The 20,199-nt window shown below is 36.4% G+C and overlaps 2 protein-coding genes across 6 annotated transcripts in view; one reads left to right on the top strand and one right to left on the bottom strand.

Annotated features, from left to right (window-relative positions):
• Positions 1-17,097, bottom strand: part of Immp1l (inner mitochondrial membrane peptidase subunit 1) — a 49,090-nt gene extending 31,993 nt beyond the window's left edge. For both annotated transcript variants that reach the window (XM_041679294.1, XM_041679293.1), the window contains exons 1-3: positions 16,991-17,097; positions 13,057-13,169; positions 24-133 (exon numbers count right to left, since the gene is read on the bottom strand). The gene's annotated coding sequence lies outside the window, so the exon portion shown is untranslated. The remainder of the gene's footprint in view (positions 1-23; positions 134-13,056; positions 13,170-16,990) is intronic.
• Positions 17,098-17,240: 143 nt separating this feature from the next.
• The window catches only part of Elp4 (elongator acetyltransferase complex subunit 4), a 206,083-nt gene continuing 203,124 nt past the window's right edge, over positions 17,241-20,199 (top strand). For all 4 annotated transcript variants that reach the window (XM_041678951.1, XM_041678950.1, XM_041678949.1 and 1 more), the window contains exon 1: positions 17,241-17,456. In XM_041678951.1, the coding sequence (XP_041534885.1) occupies positions 17,246-17,456 (211 nt within the window). In that variant the 5' untranslated portion in view covers positions 17,241-17,245. The remainder of the gene's footprint in view (positions 17,457-20,199) is intronic.

Genomic DNA, 20,199 nt, shown 5'->3' with positions numbered 1-20,199 from the left:
TGAGGCTGGCTGGCCTGACTTACCTTGTAGACCAAGCAGGCCTTGCGTCTACAAATTTTCTGCTTCTACTTCCCAAGTAGCCAGAATTACAGTCCTGAGTCTTCAAGACAGTGCTTCAAAATTCTAATTCTACCTAGAAAACAGAAGATGATATCTTATTTTCCCTATTATAATTAAATGTTCTAAAAACTAAGTCATTAACATATTGAATCAAGTGCTTTAAAGAACATACACACTTTATCAATACAATTAGTAGGAAAGATAACAAAAACTAAAAATATCCATAAATGTGGCCTGTTGCTTAATATACCAAGATATACAGAATGATCTTTTTTAGAAATATAGCAAAATTCAAGTAATGTTGGTCAGTAGTAAGCAAGGCTGGTGTCTACATTACTGATAGGAAGGTCTGTAACAGAAAGTATGCTGGGGCACATCGTTGATAATAGCTTCTTTTAATATATATGAGAATATGTCAGGCAGCAGATAACAAGTCTTTACGTATAACGTTTGCTGTGTGCCAGGCACTGCTGTAACTGCTCTACAGAGACGAGCTCACTCCACACCTGTGTGCCAGGCACTGCTGTAACTGCTTTACAGAGACGAGCTCACTCCACACCTGTGTGCCAGGCACTGCTGTAACTGCTCTACAGAGACGAGCTCACTCCACACCTGTGTGCCAGGCACTGCTGTAACTGCTCTACAGAGACGAGCTCACTCCACACCTGTGTGCCAGGCACTGCTGTAACTGCTCTACAGAGACGAGCTCACTCCACACCTGTGTGCCAGGCACTGCTGTAACTGCTCTACAGAGACGAGCTCACTCCACACTTGTGCATCTCACTTTACACATGAAGGAACCAAGGGGCAGAAAGTTTGAGAACAGCTCACCAATCAGAGTTCTTTGGCCCTAAGTTCTTCACCTATGCTATCCATCTCTCACTTCCAGTGAAAGAAATGTTTTTAGCAACTGCTAAACGGATGGGAGTAAAGAGTCACATGGAAAAAAAGAGAAGTTGGATTTGACAGTAAAGCCAACAAGAAAAACTGAACAGAGTGAAACGCAGAAGCCAGACCCAAGTTAAGAGATCCCACTATCCTTAGATATTTGGGGGTATAGACACCAACTCTACAATCCTGATTTAGCTCCAATGGCTAAAACAGACTAGGTGATTTCAGACTTTCCTAAACCACAAATGACCCACAAATGATGACTTAGGTATGGAATTTTTTGAGAAGGCATTTTGTTTCAAACATAGAGAAAAAAATTTCATGTGTCAAATATTGAGACTACAGTTTTCAGGCATTTAAGGAGACAACTAAGGAAATGATTAATATTATTTTGTTATCATTACTGCACCAATTATAAGAAGAGGACTCATTGTCACTTATATAAATGCTAATATTAGCAAAATGTGAGCAGGGTGTGGTGGACTGGGAAGTGAAGGTAAGCAGATAAGTAAGTAGTTCAGCGTCATCTTCAGCTACACAAGTAATTTAAGGTCAGTCTGGAATACAAGAAACCTTTCTTCAAAAACAATTATAATGATATATGTACTTTCATTTTGACATATCTGAGATGAAATTACATTAAAAACACTATTTCCCATAGGAATATGAACATAAACAACTGTAAGACATATGTCTACTTCCGATCCTACATTGAGACTATGGGGACAAAGTGGAGACAAAGGCTTATTGACACACCCCTGCTACAGTGCAAGCTGCTCACTCTCACACAGCAGCCTCTCCAACAAGTAATTCAAATTCCTGCTGTATAAAAATCACCTTAGGACTGCTCATGAATTGATCAAATCTATACATACTAAATCTACTGTAAGATTTGTCCAGAGGATACTTTTCATGCTCCCAAACTGCATATTCAGGGCACTCTTATCCCATAATGTATAAAGATTTTATTAAGCCATCATCCTCAGTCTTAAAGCAGTAAACAAAGTTTTACTCCGACTACAGGATCCACATAACTCAATATAAACAAAATCGAAAATACCTAATTCAGATTCTCATGCTCTTGTCATAGTACCAATAATGACTCCTTGGGAGGAAAGAGACAGAACTTTAAGTTTGAAGAAGTCCTAGGAAGGAAACCCAGAAAAAATCTTTGTACTGATATTTGAGGCCATAGAATCCTGCTCAACATCTTCAGAAATACAGTAAGATTTAACTATTTGAATTTTAAACTGTGAACTTTGGGATAATTATATACATTTTCTTTATCAATTTGAATATATAATAAAATCTATAGCAAACTATTTCAATCACTTTCATCAATCACATAATCATTCCCCTAAAAATACTATTTTACAAACATCTAAAGTTAAACAGATACTAACTGAAATGGAGGAGATAACATTTGGCACTACAAGTCCGCTGTCACTGCTGCCACACCCTAGCACAGAGTGGTTCTTCAGAGTCTCTGAGTCAGTAAACCTCCAAAAAAAAGTTGATCGTGTCTTAATCAGCAATTTCTATCATTCCCAGATTGCTGTTTTGTTAAACCTAACATCCCTTTCAATATACTTCTCATTTTTCCTATCTTTTATCCCATTATTTTATCTTCCAAAATACCTTAACTCTTAGTGGCATTATTATGTATCATCCATGCTGCAAATTAAATTAGTACGTACCTTTCCAAGATGAATCAAATTCCTAAATTACCAAGATTTCTAAATTACATTTAAACAACCTATATGTATACAGAAGAATTTACAACACTGGTAAGACCTTACATGTTCATGTTGAATTTAATTAAGATGTACTTATTTTGGACCTTAAGGAAAAAAAATTCTAATAGAATATGAATGGCACCTAGGAAACTAAGTCTGAAGAGCCACTAAGTAAATAGCTTAACTTCAAGTATAAATTCCTGCTGTGCTGATTAAGAGCAAACTTCCAGGCAGTTTGTCTTGAAAAAAACAATACTTTAAAAAACAATTACACAATATTATTAACTATCGCAGAGAGTTATCCTGAGGTGGTAAACTATCTAACTAAATAATACAAGTCTTATCATGATGAGGAAAGAAAGATTTCAGTCCCTGTATTTCATGGGTAGCTTTTCCTAATAATAAAACTTTAAGTAAATAGTTTTTCAAATAGTAAATACACCACTCAGGAGAAACACTGTTACACTTTCTCCCCTATTTGTTTCAAATAGAGTAAAATATCAAAGCGCACTTACAATATAGTAGTTTGACACCAGTTTCACCAAATCCAGTTAAGAGTGACAGCCTGGCAGGGAGAGCTGGCAGAACACTATTTATACCTACATTCCATTTGCCCGCTCTCCAGTAAAGACTACATAGAAGATATAGGTACTACATACAATCAGATGCTATAGGTACATCTGTAAAGTGACTGTGCTTTATTCTTATAATATCACAAAAATACTTTAATCACCTATATTCAGTTAAAAATTTAAAGTTGAAAAACATTTAAACCACCATTTTTATAATCTATTTTTGAAATGTAAAGCTACTAGATCAAGAAGCACAATAAGATACAAGTCAAGTCCTCTGAATAAATATTTTTAAATTAACTACTCTGAGATCATAACACTGACAACACTAATTATCTTTTCTTGTCTCAGCAGTTATGGTGCATACTGTTTGGGTGACTGACGGGATAATTTCACTTCATTTTCTCTCAGTTTATTCTGAATAGTATAAAAGAAGAATATTAAAACAATTAACACCTCTAAACAAAGTATTTGATAAGGTTTTGGACAGAAATAAAATGTTAAAAAAAAATTAACCACTGAACTGATTTCCAGAGCAAATAGCTCCAAATGAGAGCTGGACCGGGCACCACTCATCTCCAGCACAGCCACTCAGCACTGCACTAACTATCCTCAGCCCTGGCCATGCTGACACCATGCCTCTCCCCCAAAGCCATTTCAAAAACAGTCTGAGTGAATGGTGTTTAAATATCAAAAAATGTATTACATATTTTAAATTACTAAATGTAATACTCACCAAAAACCATCATCAGCAATTCAAACAATCAAAAACAGGTAAAATATATGCCAAAACAAATTATTTTCAATTTCCTATATCTATAAATATTTTTATTTTATCAATAATGGTCTTACATACAAAAGAATATGATAATATTTAATCTCATGTGCAAATCTTAACTACTTGGTCACTCAACTAGGAAAAAGTATAAGACATACCAAACAAGTTTTACATTTGAACAGTTTAATAAAATTTGAACCATGATACTCAGTTTGTGTATGTCACAAAATTTATGAATCACATTATTATACATATTACAATAAAAGATATATTCTTTGCCTTGATCACCTGGTTTTTTGTTGTTGTTTATAAAATTAATCACAGTTAGCAGGGCAGAAATCGCTTTGAGCTTCATGAATGACATCCAAGAGATGGGAAAGGATTAGTTCTCAGTTGCTGCCAGTTATAACGCCAGGTGGCTTTTTCTGCAGTGAAGGTGTTACCGATAATCCCATTACACTGGTACTAAATCTTGCAGACATCAAAATTATCACCCAGGTTCCTTTTCATCCCATCCTTTCCAAATGACTGGAAATCGCTTCACCTGAAAGAAGTCAAATCCACATGCAGCTGCTGTTTGAGCAGGCAGCAAACTCCCTGAGAATGCCAGTCATGATTCAATTTTGCTGTGCTGGTGGCCCCCTATTCCCTGTCCAATAATACATCTGTTAAAAAATCCTACAGCTACAAATCAACTTTAATCCTACTAGGGACCTCATGTTGGTCTCGTCTTCCAAAAAGGCAGCAGGGTCTGCTGTCTATCTCTGCTAGTGTCTGGGGAATACCCTTTAAATCCCAGTCCTACTTAGAAGAATAAGCTAAGGATCACAAAACATGACCTCAGAAACCCTGATATGACTATATTCTGACCCAGAGGCATTCATTCTAGGTGAAGATTAGAACTTTGCATAATAAGATTACACAGCAAGTGAATGATATCAAGGGACTATCCATATGCAGCCGCCTGGTTCTGTATAGACAGCCTGTGCTACACAATATGCACCGCAGTGAAAGAGCTGGGTCTTTCTAGCTGAAATAAAATAGATTCACATAAATTAGTTGGCCATTTCCAGAGTCCTAAATCCCCTATTACATCTTTTATTGACAGCTCCTGGGAGGATAGCACAAATGTTACTCCTTTTTCTTCTGTGCTCCTGTAACATCATGCTCAGTAATTGAAATGTACATAGATTACGTCTTAAAATTAACGTCTTGTTTGCTGTAATCTTGGATTACAATCGACTGTGTACATAATAAAATTAAGAAATCAATGGATGGATTTATCATTTCCAAGAAACTAGAGGTATTGTTTATAGAGTGGTTTAACATTTTGTGTCAGCACTTTAAATGCAAAAGTCACAGAGACTAGTCAATAAAATTTCAATGTGTCAAAGAGAACAACAGGCACTGGCTAACACCTACATAAAAATTAAACTGTGTGAAGATTAATTCATATCATTCAAAGTTCAAAAAGTGGAAAAAATTTAGGGATCTCATGAATATATGATAATCTCAAAGCTATATTCTAGTCAATTATTTATGCTAATGTCTACATTTTAAGATTTATTTTTGTTATTTTTAATTGATGTGTATGTAGGACTGTATCGGTGTGAGTGCAAGTGAACACTGAAGTCAAAAGAGGGCACGAGAACTCCTGAAGTCGGGAGTTACAGGTGGCTGTGAACCATCTGACATGAGAGCTGAGAATCAAATTTGGGTCTTATGCCAAGAGCATTACATGGTAGTAAGTGCTGAGTAACGCCTTCAACTCAAGTTCTTCCAACTCAAGCCTACATTTCATTATAAAGTGGGTATGTTGTTTTCTGTTGTTGTTCATTTGGTTTTTGGAGATCGGGTTGTCCTGGCTGTCGTGGAACTTGCTCTGTAGATCAGGCTGACCTCAAACTCAAGAGATCCATCCACCTGTCTCTGCCTCCTGAGTGCTGGGATTAAAGGCATGAGCTACCACCACTCAGCTTTCTTTACACTGGGGTTTTTTAAAGCAAAAAATCCTAATCATTGTATAGCCACACTGTAAAATAGCTAAATCACCTCATATTAATTGTAATTCAGGGTTTTATAATTCATAATTACATATTTAAAATACGTCCCACTGAAATAATATCTCTACATAGTACCATAGACAGCATTTCAATGTAAAGAATTCTAGAGATATTTAGAAAACACTATTTCATAAGTCACCTTTCCTCTCCTAAGAGGCCACAGGTATGGCTCCAAGTAAATGTAAGAAAAGAAAGCTTCATGCCAACTGGCACAAGCGGCAATCTGGAAAAATCTAAGGGCATAAAAGGGAAGAGTTATATTTATTTTAAAAAGTGTTAAGGCCGGGCGGTGGTGGCGCACGCCTTTAATCCCAGCACTCGGGAGGCAGAGGCAGGCGGATCTCTGTGAGTTCGAGACCAGCCTGGTCTACAAGAGCTAGTGCCAGGACAGGCTCCAAAGCCACAGAGAAACCCTGTCTCGAAAAACCAAAAAAAAAAAAAAAAAAAAAAAAAAAAAAAAAAAAAAAAAAAAATAAAAAGTGTTAAGGCTCCTTGTGTGATTCTTGTAGAACTTGACTCAAGGATACTTGAAAAGTGGCTTATTTGCTAAATTTCATTTACCCTTAATTTCTGAAGAATGTTCCTCATTCATTACACTGGCCATTATTGCATTATCCTAGTATATTTAAGCCTACCTACATGCTACCTAGTCAGTACCCAGGAGTCAGGTGAGAAAATTCTCATATTTTTATGTTAAGTGGTATTATTGGCAGAACTGTAAACAAACATAATTCAATTTTATAGCATGTGCATATTCTTTAGATATCGTGAGTATATCATTAGAAAAATAACAAGGAATGCAAAGATTATGTATGTTGATTTTTATTTTTACACTACTCAATAAAGTGGTCACTGGCCCCCGTGAGGCTGTTGAGTACTTTAAATGTGATCAGCTTAAACTGACATATACTATAAAACACAATGGATTCTGAAGACAGAAAAAAATAGTGAGAAAACTACAATAATTAAAATTTTTCTATTGACACACGTTGAATAGTTAGGCAATTATTGGTTATAGCTGATTAAGAAAAACATTACACAGTTCACATTGAGTTGTCACTGGACAATACTGTGTTGGTAGTCACACATTTTCACAGCTTGTTCCTGTGTTGGTTAGCTCTTGGCAACTTGACACAACTAGAGTTACCCGGGAAGAGGGAACCCCAATTGAGGAACTGCTTCCATCAAATTGGCCTGTGAACAACTTTGGGGGCATTTTTTTAAATTAATGATTGATGTGGAAGGGCTCAGCCCCTTGTGAGAAGTGGCAGGTGGTCATGGGAGACGTAAGAAAAGAGACTGACCAACCCATGTTTCCCGAGCAAGAAAGTAAGTATTTTCCAATGTTCGTGCTTGTGCCCAAGTTCCTACCATAGTCAATGATGGACTATGATGGGGATGAGAATGCTACAAATACCATTTCCTCCCCGAACTGCTTTGGGTCATTGTGTTTCTCAGAGCAATTGAAAACAAATAAGGACAGTTCCTAAGCGAAATGAAATTGTACAAGGTAGCACTAGAGCAGAGAGTTACTGAGGGAAAACAGTGTCAAAACTGACAGATAATCTTAGAGAAGACAGTATAGAAACTTGTCATACAAATCTCTATTGAATGTTTCTAGCTTAAAGGAATGGTAGAAGATGAGATTTCCCTAACTGCTGGCCATTGTAAACATAAAAGGAATCACGATGTATCAAGTTAAAAACAAATGCTTCAATAAAGTAAATCTAGGTTTGGCTTGGGCTGTTTATTTATTAATGAGACAGGATCTCAGTATGTGGTATCAGCTGGCTTCAAACTCATGGTGATTCTCCTGACTCAGCCACAGAATTACTGGAATTACAAGCATATGACAATAATTATTTTCAGAAGTTTTTCATCCTCTCAAATAGAATTGCAATACGAATGCAAATTTAAAAATGTATCTCTCCTGAGCTACTTCTGTATGTTACACAGAAATGCAATAGAGAGCAGCTTAAAAACATGTCTGGGTTTATAAAGGACGACAATTTTTTTATATAAATATAAAATTGTTTATACTCAAAACTTTTCAACATAATTTAGTAGAAGAGAATAAAACATTTAGTATATCTCAGAATATTAGAAAAATCAGAGATTAATTTTCTAAACTATGAGTAAGCTGCTTTTCCATGTCTTTTCATCATATCCATTAATGTTTTTAAGCTTTCACTTAAAAATGGTTCAATAAAAACAACACATAAAAACAGTGAAAATATGCAACATATGCCTAACAACTAAAAAAGAGAATGACTCATTTACAACAACTACAGACAAACCATAATATGATTAAAATATAAAGCCTATTTCCACCAAGTATTCAAGTGTGATTTTAACTATATGATGCAAATTAAAGTATTTAAGGTACTACTAGCTTGCTTAAAAGTTGTTTTTTAATAGTTATTCCATTACAATATTTATTTAACATATAACACTACTGATGAAATAAGATGGTTAAAATTTAATCTATTCTTTAGGGTTTAATTATGCTATTTTTCTCTACCCTCTTAAAATTATTTAAGTTTAGCATTTTCCAGTTACAAGTATCATATAGGTGCACACACACACACACACACACGCAAATGAAATAACAGTAACAAAAAACCCCTTTCTAACTATCAATAGATGAGTGCAATGATATTCATTCTAAGTTAATCTCCAGACATCCAAATTCATGAATAAAAATTCATCAGTTTTAAATACACTGAGCCTATTAAGCAAGAACAAAAGCATATGCACAAAAGAGCTTTTAATATATTTCAAAGCCCACAAGAGCCATGGTCTCATTAAAATTATAAATTACAAAAACATGGAATGAAGATTCAAACGGCAGTGCAGCTAAGCAGATTACAGAAAAGCCCGCGTTCCATATGATAACACACCATGGCCCTCCCAGATGGGGGCTTGGAACAAAAAGGCCATCACCACAGTTAGGGAAAACCTCCTTGTGATCTCTGGTTTCTGTTCAGCACATGACAGCCAAATAATATGTTGATTATTCTGTTTGTGCTGCTAAGCTTGTACAATGGAATAAAAGCGATATGATCTATTGTGAACCCAATGCTAATGTGTTGCTCCACTCATAAGTAATATATTGATTTTATTTTGAAATTATCTTTTACCTGAATATCAGCTTTTAAATGCATGAATTAAAATAAAAGACAGAATAAAATAATAGTTAATTTGATACTTTAAACTAAAAAATGCAATTGACAAGTAAAAACCAAGCTTAGTGAGAAGTCAGGTCTAATCTAATCACCCACCTTTCTTTAACTTCTGCACTGTGATGAGAGTGCATTTTAAAATATGTCTTAAAATGGAAAATTATTCTCATTATGAAATATAAAAGTAACACAGTAATAATTAACTTACTAATATACATTAGTGAAAAGATAAAAGCAAAATAATTAGGGTATTCAAAAACATAATTCCATAATGTAAATAGCACACATTAGAACATATAGTGACATTTTTAAAAAAATATAATTGAAGTCTCATAAATGTTTACAACTTAACCACAAATGATAATCATACGGTCCTACTTAAAATAATTTAGAGGACACTTAAAATTTTTAACTGGAGCTGCCAGCATTAATACATTGCCTTGGTGACAAGAAGCTAAAATCTAATTTTTCTTTCCATTAAAAATGTATATTTAATATACTAATCTTTAATAGAGGGAATTATACCTAATTTAGGTTACTAGGATTATCTACAAATGCTTCATGAAATTATCTATTCATAAATAGGCATTTATGAATATAAGTGTCAACTAACATGGAAAGCTGTACATTTGTTTTTCTACTCCAAAAATTTCTTTCTGATAACACAGTAGATTCTCCTTAAAGACAAATAACAAGACAAAGTAGCAACAAAAGAAGCACAGTCAACAAATATGGATAAACAGTCCTATTCTCTTAAGGAGTTATTTTGCAAAAAATGACCCTTCATCACCTAAGTCCATTTCCCTTGGCCCTCTCTCTTAAGTCCAAAAAATGGAGCAAAATTGCCACACAAGAAAATACAGTCTAGAATGGTTAAGTTTAAAGGACAAAATAAAGATATGCTTAGAAAACTTAGCAAATAACATACCTAAACTTATACAATTAATATTTCTGTATCTATCTATATATTCAATATTAAATAATCTCTAACAATAGGTCACCTTAGCATACATTTAAGGTCTTTAATAAAACAAATTAAACTTACATCATTCCCTTCCATCACTCCATAACTGTTTTTGTCAAGATGGATCAAATTTCTCATATTCCTTTAAAGTATCACTGTAATTATCTTGCAATGATAACTATATTCCAGATGAACATATCATTTATCGGTAATAAATTTGATTTTTATTTATGTTTGATTTTTGAGAGAGGATCTCACTATGTAGTCCCTGTTGGCCTAGAACTGCTATGTAGATGAGGCTGGTCTTGAACTCAGTGATCTTGCTGAGATGGCTCCCAAATGCTGGGATTACTGGCATGCACCACCACACCCATCCCAGACAGTTGATTTTGCTTTTATTTTTTTGTGTATGAGAGTGTACCCGAGCCTATGTATGTGCACCACATGTACACAGTGGCTACAGAAGGCAGGAGAGAGTACTAGATATCCTAGCACTAGAGTTATGGGTGGTAGTTCACTGCCATGTGGTTGCTGGTATTCTAAATCAGGTCCTCTGGAGTAAGTGCTTTGAACTACTTGGCCACCATTCTAGCCCATCTGAAATATTTTGTAAAAGGTGACAGTAACTAGGACTTTTGACGAATGTTCATTGCAATGGCTTTTAAAATTGCCTAAGAATAAACACACCAAATAGTAGCTAAATGCAGAAAGTCTGAATTGGTATTCACAGCGAAGGGTTAATATAAAAGAATAAAGATGAACGTAACGCAGATGATGCTTTAAAACAAAATGTTGAGTGAATAAGAGAATAGATACTATTTTATAAAGAAAAAGAGGCAGGTGGTGGTAGCTTTTAATCCCAGCACTCAGGAAGCAGAGGTGGGTAGATCTCTGTGAGTTAAGGGCCAGCCTGGTCTACAAAGTGAGTTCTAGGACAAACAAGACCACACAGAGAAACCCCATCTTGAAAAACAAAAACAAACAAACAATCAGAAACTCTCTGGGGCTGGAGAGATGGCTCAGAGGTTAAGAGCCCTGACTGCTCTTTCAGAGGTACTGAGCTCAATTCCCAGCAACCATATGGTGGTTCACAACCATCTATAATGAGATCTGGTGCCCTCTTCCAGACAGAACACTGTATACATAATAAACTTTTTTTTTTAAAAAAAGTGGTACATAGAAATATGTACAAGCAAAAAAAAAAGCACCCATATAAACACACACGCAAAAAAGCACCCACATAAAAAACACACATGCAAAAAAAAATAAGAAAAAGAGTCAAAATATAAACATATTGCTTAGAAACATACATGAAAACTAAAAATTATATATAACTAATATAAATACAGCAAAAGGTAGACTATTTGTTACCTCTAAAGAAATGAGAGACTAAGCTAGACATGGTAAAATAGTCAACAGTCTCAGGATGCTTGAGGACAGGAATGGGAAACCATCAATAGTTAGACTCCTCTGCTCACTCGGGAGAGGGGGAGTGAGGGAAGGGAGAGAACTGCATTAGATTGCAGAGTGCTAGTGATGCTCCAGGCGTATGGGGATTTGGGTTTGTTATACAGGTATTCACAATTAGTCCACATATTTGCCTGTGTTTCTTCATAACCTTACATTATGCAATGTAGTTTTAAATTATGTATTATCTGTGATAATGTATTCTTATTATGTATTCTTGCAATTTTTTTGGCTGAGAAAGATTCTTTCTCTTATTAAAAACAATTTATATTTTTGATCCACTTTTACAATTTTTTGCTGCAATATTGTAATAACAAAGAACCATTACTATGCCTACTTCTTGATAATTCCAATTAAGTACGATTTTCACATGCTAGCAATAGCTATAAAAATATGGGAGGCATGTAAATAATGTAAAATCAGTTGTTCTGCTTAACTTTCACTTATGGACTTAATGCTATTTCTGCCACTTTTTCTTCATTTCAAACTAAAAATGCATACTTACTCTAAAAATTCTAGATTACAACCAGATAATTTTGTGCAAGTTGCACTGACAAAAAACTAAGAATATTTAGCTTGAAGATAGGAGAAATATAGATTCTTCTCTCATATGCTTTAAATCAAGTTTAGAAGAACTTTTGTATACGTATGATAAGGTCTATAATGGGGTTAGCTGCAGATACAATATTTGATGTCAGACCCACTGTCACTCTGTGAAGTATACTCTCTACATGCTACCAAACATAGCACCTGGAATAGGGTAAAGAACAAGGTATATAATATTTTAAAACATCTATAAAACATAAAGCATGGGTTGTTCATTTAAATAGATCTAATACGATCTAGTTTGCATAGACGGAAATAATTTTGTTTCTACAATGGCATATGGGAACACAATTGTTATAACAGGTATCATTATTATAATAACATACCTGACCTACACTACAAATCAACACACACACAATTAAAGAAGTTATTTAAGGCCCACATTGACAGGCATCCCTGAATATGTTTGCGGACCTTTAAATGCCACTAAACAGAAAGCAACCAACAAACATGAGAGGATCAGCCTTCTCATTGCATTATACTAGACTGCCAACACCGTGGCACAGTATAGTGCTACTTTGAGGATGGCTTTTGTGAATGTAGCAAGAACCCCTGGTATGGGGAGGGAGAGCAGTCAAGCAGTTCTTTGCTCACCTACTTAGTGCCAACCTTAGAAAGCCACATTTTGTCCAGCAGGGAGCAGCCTTACAACAGCCAAAGGACTTAACTTGAACATGAAACCCACAGAAATAGAGGCTTTTTTTTCCTTCTTTTTTTTTTTTTTAAAGTCCACTTACCATAGGTCTGTTCTACAATTCATTCAACGTTAGCGTAGTTGCAAGGATTTCAGGAAAACCCAAATCTAAAGCAGGTCTCGAGGCACATGTAAGTCATCCATGGTTGCAGATTCCTAAAGCAGTAAATCAAAGAAAGCTGTTAGGTCTTCTCAGACCAATGCTGGGTTACATTAATGTACGGTGCAAGTAGACATTTCTCAGGGAATTGTATCTTTCTTTAAGTGAGGCAGCAGGAGTCCTCACAATAGATATTCAATAGCATTGGACTTTTATCAAATGATAATATTAAAGTCTTTTATCTAAATGAGGACTTAAGAAGAAAGAAGTGAAAAGACAAAACAGGATAGCAGGTTCGATAAAAAGCTGGGCACTGCAGTCAAGAAGTCGATGAGACAGCCATGCAGACTGTTACAGATCAGCATTTCTAATGGCATCTTTTCTTTGTGGACAGGGATTTTCTATGTAGTCTTGGTTGTCCTGGAACTTGCTTTGTAGACCATATTGCTTCAACTCAGAGATTTTCCCGCCCGCAGAGTGCTGGGATTAAAGACCAGACACCACCATGTTCGGCTAATTTTAAAAGTGTAAACATAGTAGAAATTAGTTTATAATGCTGTTGTAAAAAATGATTAATCATTTAATGAATATGATGACTGCACATGATACTATAGAAAAACTCAGTCAATTGAAGGGCAAAATATTTTTAATGTGAAAAACCTATGATATAATTAGCTATCATAACTCAGCATCAGTTTTTATGACTTACAGACACAAATAATTGTTTCTGCTTCTACTTGAAATGCCAAAGTTTGCATTGCATGTGTTTATATATGGCCTTCCAGTGGCCACACCAAAAAAAACAATTTCTGCTTTCAAAAGATGATTATCAATCTTCAAGTACATATAATTTGGGATTTTTGTGTAAAAGTCTGCTTAAATATATTCATTCATTTATTTATAGGGACTATATCTAACCTTAATCTCATTGTATTGCAAGTCTCAAACACTTTTATATTTATGCTACTCATATAACTATTTTCTTAGTTATGTAAGCATTTGAATCCTTCCCAAATATTTTAGAGTCAACATCAAAATAGCCAAACTTCACCTTTGTTCCAATCAGTTAAAGACCACCATGATTTTAATAAAGAGGTGGTTTAAGATCTTGTTATAACAATGCATACTGGGCAAGAAATTTCTTTAAATCAACAGAACTTTAGTGTTATTAATATGTATACATATATACAATATCCTTAACAACTTCTAGTATAAAGGCTGAAAGAAAGTGATTTCTCCAGCACCCTCAAGTACTGATATTAACACAAAGAGTATTAGCATGTTAAGAAACACGTTTATTGGGAGGGGAGTGCAGGCCTGCCATAGCATCCATGGAGAGAGCGGTAGGAAGACAGCTTGCTTGAATTGGTTCTCTCCTTCTACCATGTGGTCCTAGAGGGGGAACGCTTGGTAGCAAAAACTTTTAATCATCAAGAAATCTCATCAATCCATGAGCCATCTCGTCAATTCATGAAATAATTTTATCAACTAATTATGCATCAGCTCTTTATTTTTGTAAATACATTTCACAAAAGTTTGTATATAAATGACTATTATCCAAAAGAGACTTGAGAGGATTGAGTAATGTCTTACTTCCCAAATTAATATCTACTTAGAATCATAGCACATGACTATATATCACTTGCAACGTAATTAAGGTAAGGCTCAACATGAGATTATACTAGATTAGAGAGGTAATAAATCTAATATGAATGGCCTAATAAAAGACAGAGAACAATACACAGTGCCATGAGTAGAAGACATTATATAACTGGTGGCAGAGACTGGAGCTATGGTTTCACAACCAAGAATATCAAGAGCCAGCAGAAGCCAGAAAGGCAGAGTCATTTCTTAAATATCTGGAATGAATATGGCCCTGCTGACATGCAGATCATACTTTTTACTTCTGATGTTCTGAAAAAGTTAGCTTTTTGTGAAGCCACCAAGTATATATCAGCTCCTTATGGAAATTCTTGTAGATCCGGGCACATGAAGTGGGGTGTTGCTCTAGCAGATACTTACAACAGAAAAGCTTAGATTGCCTTAAAGAGGCTATATGTAGAAATACACACCTCTCTTCAGAGTATCACACCTACGGGAGATCCTGGTTCAAAATCACAAGTTTAATAACACTTCTTTCAAAAGTAGCTCTAAAACATTAGTATGTTTAACTATTATAAGTAAACACTGAAGACGGTGAGGAGCTTGACCATACTAGAGACCTTGAAGGGTTACTAGAATATAAGGTATATAAAATCAGGTAGAAAACAGTACAGCATACAGGCAGACAAACAACAGTTCATACAATAAATCTTGAAGCTGCCATTTACTTTTGTGGGGCAACATAAAGAAGTGCCATACTCTTGACTTTCAAATGGCTCAAAGGAAAAGACTATGCTGTGACATATGAAAACTACACGAAACTAGAATTTCAGCTTCTAACATAGCTGTGCTCAACTGCAAATGCCAGCTCTCGTGGTTTACTCATGAAGAGACGAGCAGCTTCCAAAAGCATACATAGCCTTCTATTTGTAAGTCATTCAAATGACTGTTGAGGACTTGCTTTCTGCTTAGACCATTAAAAATATAAGGATACGTATCCTATGTACTGGTGACATATTAGAGATGAAAGCAGCCATTATCAAATCTTTCTGGTTGATGGGTTGTTGCTAAACCTTGAGATTTGTTGCCCTCCCCCCCACCCCCGGAATATAATTCTTTACTTTCTATTTTTGTTTTTTTGTCTGTTTTTGAGACATGGGTCTTATGGAGCTAAGTTAGTGTAACACTAACCATCAACACCTGATTCTCCTTCTCCACCTCATTAGGATAATAGGATTGAGTTCAGGCCTGAATATGATGCAAGCAGGCAGGGGGAGCAGGAAGGAAGGAAAAAAGGAAAAAAAAATTACAAAGTAAAGTTGTTGTGACAGCATTCCCCCTTAGTCCCAGCACCAGAAGGAAAAGGCAGGAAAATTCTGTGAGACCCAGCCATTCACGGCTATATAGTGAGACTGTGCCTCAAAACTAATGAATAATGAATGGATGGATGGATGGATGAATCCATGTATCATTCATCACTGTCAACAGTAATTCAGTATCACAGGTGTTGACTCGGAACTCATTTTTAGTTCAAACATTGCTCATCTAGAACGCCTTTTAAAAATCACTTAACCAATTCCTCCTCCAGTTCTCATCTGAAAAAGAAAAATTAAACCACACAACTCTAAATTACATGGGTTTTTCTCCCACAAATAAAAAGTAAAGTAGGACCCCTTGCCACTAAGATCTCGCAACCACTAGAAAATGAATCTAATTCTCAGATGTCAGGGGAGGGAAACCTTAGGTATTTTCTGGTTTTCTGCAGCTGCTTCAGAGAGCGACAATTAAATGTGTGAAGGTTGTCAGAGTAACACCTGTCATTCACACTGCTTAGGAAAGACTCTCCAAGATTTCCAGAGATCCTAATTAAAACTAAGGAAAGCTGGTCTTGCCAGAGAGGTATAGTCTATCAGACCGGGAAGAAAGCCCAGTGGCTTTGACGTTCCTAAAGGGAAGTTTCTAAGTCAAGTCCTGGGCTCTAACAGGCTAAGTCCAGGCGCTCACCAGCCACTGGGGTCACCCTTACATCCTTTCCAGACAGCACAACCATTCGAGAAAAGATGGTCTCGCGTGGGGAAGACGGGATAACTTTCCTTAGAAACCAGAAAGGCGAGAGAAGAGCCTCTCCCCGGTGCTAAACATCAAGGGAAATGAGAGCTCTCCAACCGGCAGTGGCTAGCAAAGCCCCGCGGGCGAATGGCTCCTCCAGCCTTTTCGGTAACTCCGCGTGAACGCGGGCGCTCGCAAACCACGGATGCCCAAGGACAGTACCCACCTGCGGCCCCAAACACCAACCAGAAGTTCCTCAACCAGAACTCTAGCAGACCTGGTCAAACCGGGACGCGTCCAAGCCTCCTGCTTGACGTACAGAGCACTTTTCAGCAATAGGCCTGGCGATTGGCTGAGTAGCAAGGGAATTCTCATTTCTATTGGCTATCAGTGGAGAGTAGGCGGGACTTTGGGGCTGTCTCTGACCGGCCAGTCGCTCGAGTTCCCAGAGTTCCTATTGGCTCTCCGCGGGAGCTTCAAGATGGCGGCGACAGCTACCTGCGGCGCGGGCGTACCGAGCCTGGCATCCACAGCCGGCCGGAGCGGCACCTCCAGCTTCCAGAGGAAGAGCAAGGCCTCAGGGGCTGACGGAGGTGGCCCTCGGCTGCTGTCCATTGCGGGCACGCGACCGTCGGTGCGGAATGGACAGCTGCTGGTGTCAACCGGGCTCCCAGCCCTGGACCAGCTCCTAGGTCGGTTCAAATTGAAGATGAGGGCACATCCCAGGGAAGACTTGGGGAGGGACCCCCGGGGCAGCCCCTCATCCCCACGCCGTGCCAGCCCTGCTCACCCCTTTCCCCTTCACAAACGTGGTTAGGGTAGCCTGCTATGATAGAGACAGGGGGCGGAAGACTTGCATGGAGATGTCTTGAGATACGTGCACTAAGCCCGCATTGGGACCCACAACCCTTAACTCCGCTCTACCCAGAAACTCATTTCTAGATGACCAGGACTCCCTACGTGCTTTTACCCTAAAGTGATTCCTAATGAAAAAGAAACATGGAAAGGAATTGACTTTTAGAATCCTCTGCTGGTCTCCATGACACTCTCCCTCCTATCCAGGTAGCTTAAAGCTAGGAATAACCTACAAAACTTAGCGTTGTAAGAGAAGGGTTTCTTTAGAAAATGCTGAAAGCTTTCCCCTCTATTTTCCCCCCACTGTGGGCCAGTTATCTCCTTAAATTGTAAGCGGTGTTGGGTCTAGAAGAGTGGATGTCAAAGATGAGTGTTGACTCAAAGGAGTGACAGTCCTTGTTATTCAGATAGTTCTGCCCCCGAGTATCTTCAGTATGTTCATAAGTTATGTCTGAATGCTGCTTCTTAAACACAGATGTGTGCTTACATTTTGTAAGCTATTTTTCATAGTATTTGCTATGTGTCTGTTACATATGGTACATTTGCATAATATATTACAATTGCCACTGCTTCTTCTTGTACTTAATTTAGGCTTTTCTCTGGGTTATATTCCAGGCTTTTAAAGTAAGTTTATCAAATAACAAGACAAGCTTCAGAAACAGTATGGTTTCTTGATTCTATTATTTCTTGTTCTGAATGGATTCTGATTGTTTTCTACGTAAATTTAAAGTAGTTTCACGTAATTGTTTTAAACCCGTTGAGTTGTGTGAGGCTAAAAACAGAATTCAAAATGCATAGTTGGTGAATATTCATTTTACTTTTTTCCCTTATGGCCTTAGTTGTTATCCTAGGTTTGAACAAAACTTTAGAGGACTGGACCATTTGAGTGAACTCTTATCCAGACAGAAATTAATCTGTAAGCTTTAATGACAGTAGATCTTTTCTATCAGTCTAACCTGTCAATCATTTCTACTCCTTAAATGTTCATATTTTTAATTGAATGGGATAGGTACATTTGTTCAGTTGGTAGTAATCACACCCTATGAACAAAAAGGCTGCATTTTCAGTACTAGGCCTTCATTTTCTCATTAAAATAGCAAAATGTGCCTAGACCTGAGCTTGGCACTCCATAAGTTTTTATACGGTCTTGATTGAAAAGAAGAAGGGAAAAAAGACTAAAGTAATGGTAAGTATGAAAGATCGAGTTTGGCTTTTGAGCTCCAAAAACTGATTCAGAGATTTAGTGGTATGAATATTCACAAAACTCCCGACCAAGGGTACTGAGCTTCAGATTCCTGTTTGGGCATATCTGTAGTTAGAGCCCCGCTCTTGCTAATTTTTGAGAACGATTTTCAGGGAGTTCTGACAATTTACTGAACTTAAGATTAATTATTTAACTGCATTTTCTTCACACCTGCCAAAAAGAACCGAGGGCACTGTGTCTCTACAGAGACATATACTTGATCGATAATGTTTGAAATTTTAAGAAATGCTTGGGCAGTGGACGATTCTCATATTTGAGTATAACATGCTGAAAATTAGTGCTGACTAAGCTGAAAATAGTATCAGTTGTTGAAATGTGTGTATTGCATGATTGAAGTTAATTTGCAAAGTACATAGAAATTCAGAATGCTGTAATAATATTACCGTGTTTGGGTTAATAAATATACCCAGTTGTATTTCAGTTTTTAACTTCTTAATGACATTTTTGTATTTTGATTTCCTGTCTTGTATATTTTCTGGAGCAAAAAATTTAATTTGTTTTTCATTAAAACTTTTGGAAGAGAAACATCTGTTGCTAATGTATATTCAAATAAGAATAAGAACTTTGGGTTAAATTGTTACTTTCAAAAGTTGATTCATATAGTGGAAAGGCTTATATGACCCCATGGCGATAAAATATAATGGTAGAGGGATATTATAAATGAAAATATGCTATGACATTGTGAGCACATAACAAGCTAATATTGTATTATACCCATTCTGTGGTACGGTGGAAACTTTACTACTGCCACCTGATATCAATATAAATTTAAACATAGTTGCAAATATATTTGAAACCCATCACATAGAATAATTGAATGTTAGCTATTTGGTAATTCATTGTTTCTATTACTCCGATCAAAATGTCTTTCAAATCAAATCCCCCTTGTCTTCATTTGCAAAAAAAAAAAAAAAAAAAAAAAAAACAACCAAAAACTTGATCTAATCATTTATTTTTGTTCTGTTGATATAATTTTATTATTGGATTCTCATATAAGTTCCCCAAGTTGGCAATATTTAAATTTTAGAAATTTTTGTTTAGACTTTCTAATCTGGGATTTTCTTTAAGATTTATTTTATTTTTATTTATGTGTATATATGTGGACTTAGGCATATTAGGATAGTCGTCCCCAGAGGCCAGAAGAGGTCTTTCAATCCCCTGAAGCTGGAGTTACTGGTTGTTGAAAGTGGCCTGGTGTGGGTTCTGGGAATCAAACTTGGATCCTCTACAAGAGCAACAAGTCTCTTAACCACTGAGCTATGTATCAATCCCATTAACCTAGGTATTTAACTTTGTCTTTTTCAGGGCATTTATAT

The sequence above is a fragment of the Microtus oregoni genome, unplaced genomic scaffold (genome assembly GCF_018167655.1).
Source record: "Microtus oregoni isolate MIOR12 unplaced genomic scaffold, Mior012 000031F_ref0000149, whole genome shotgun sequence".
Lineage (NCBI taxonomy): Eukaryota > Metazoa > Chordata > Mammalia > Rodentia > Cricetidae > Microtus > Microtus oregoni.
Note: the sequence above shows the minus strand (reverse complement) of the source record. Positions and strands in the feature narration are given on the sequence as shown.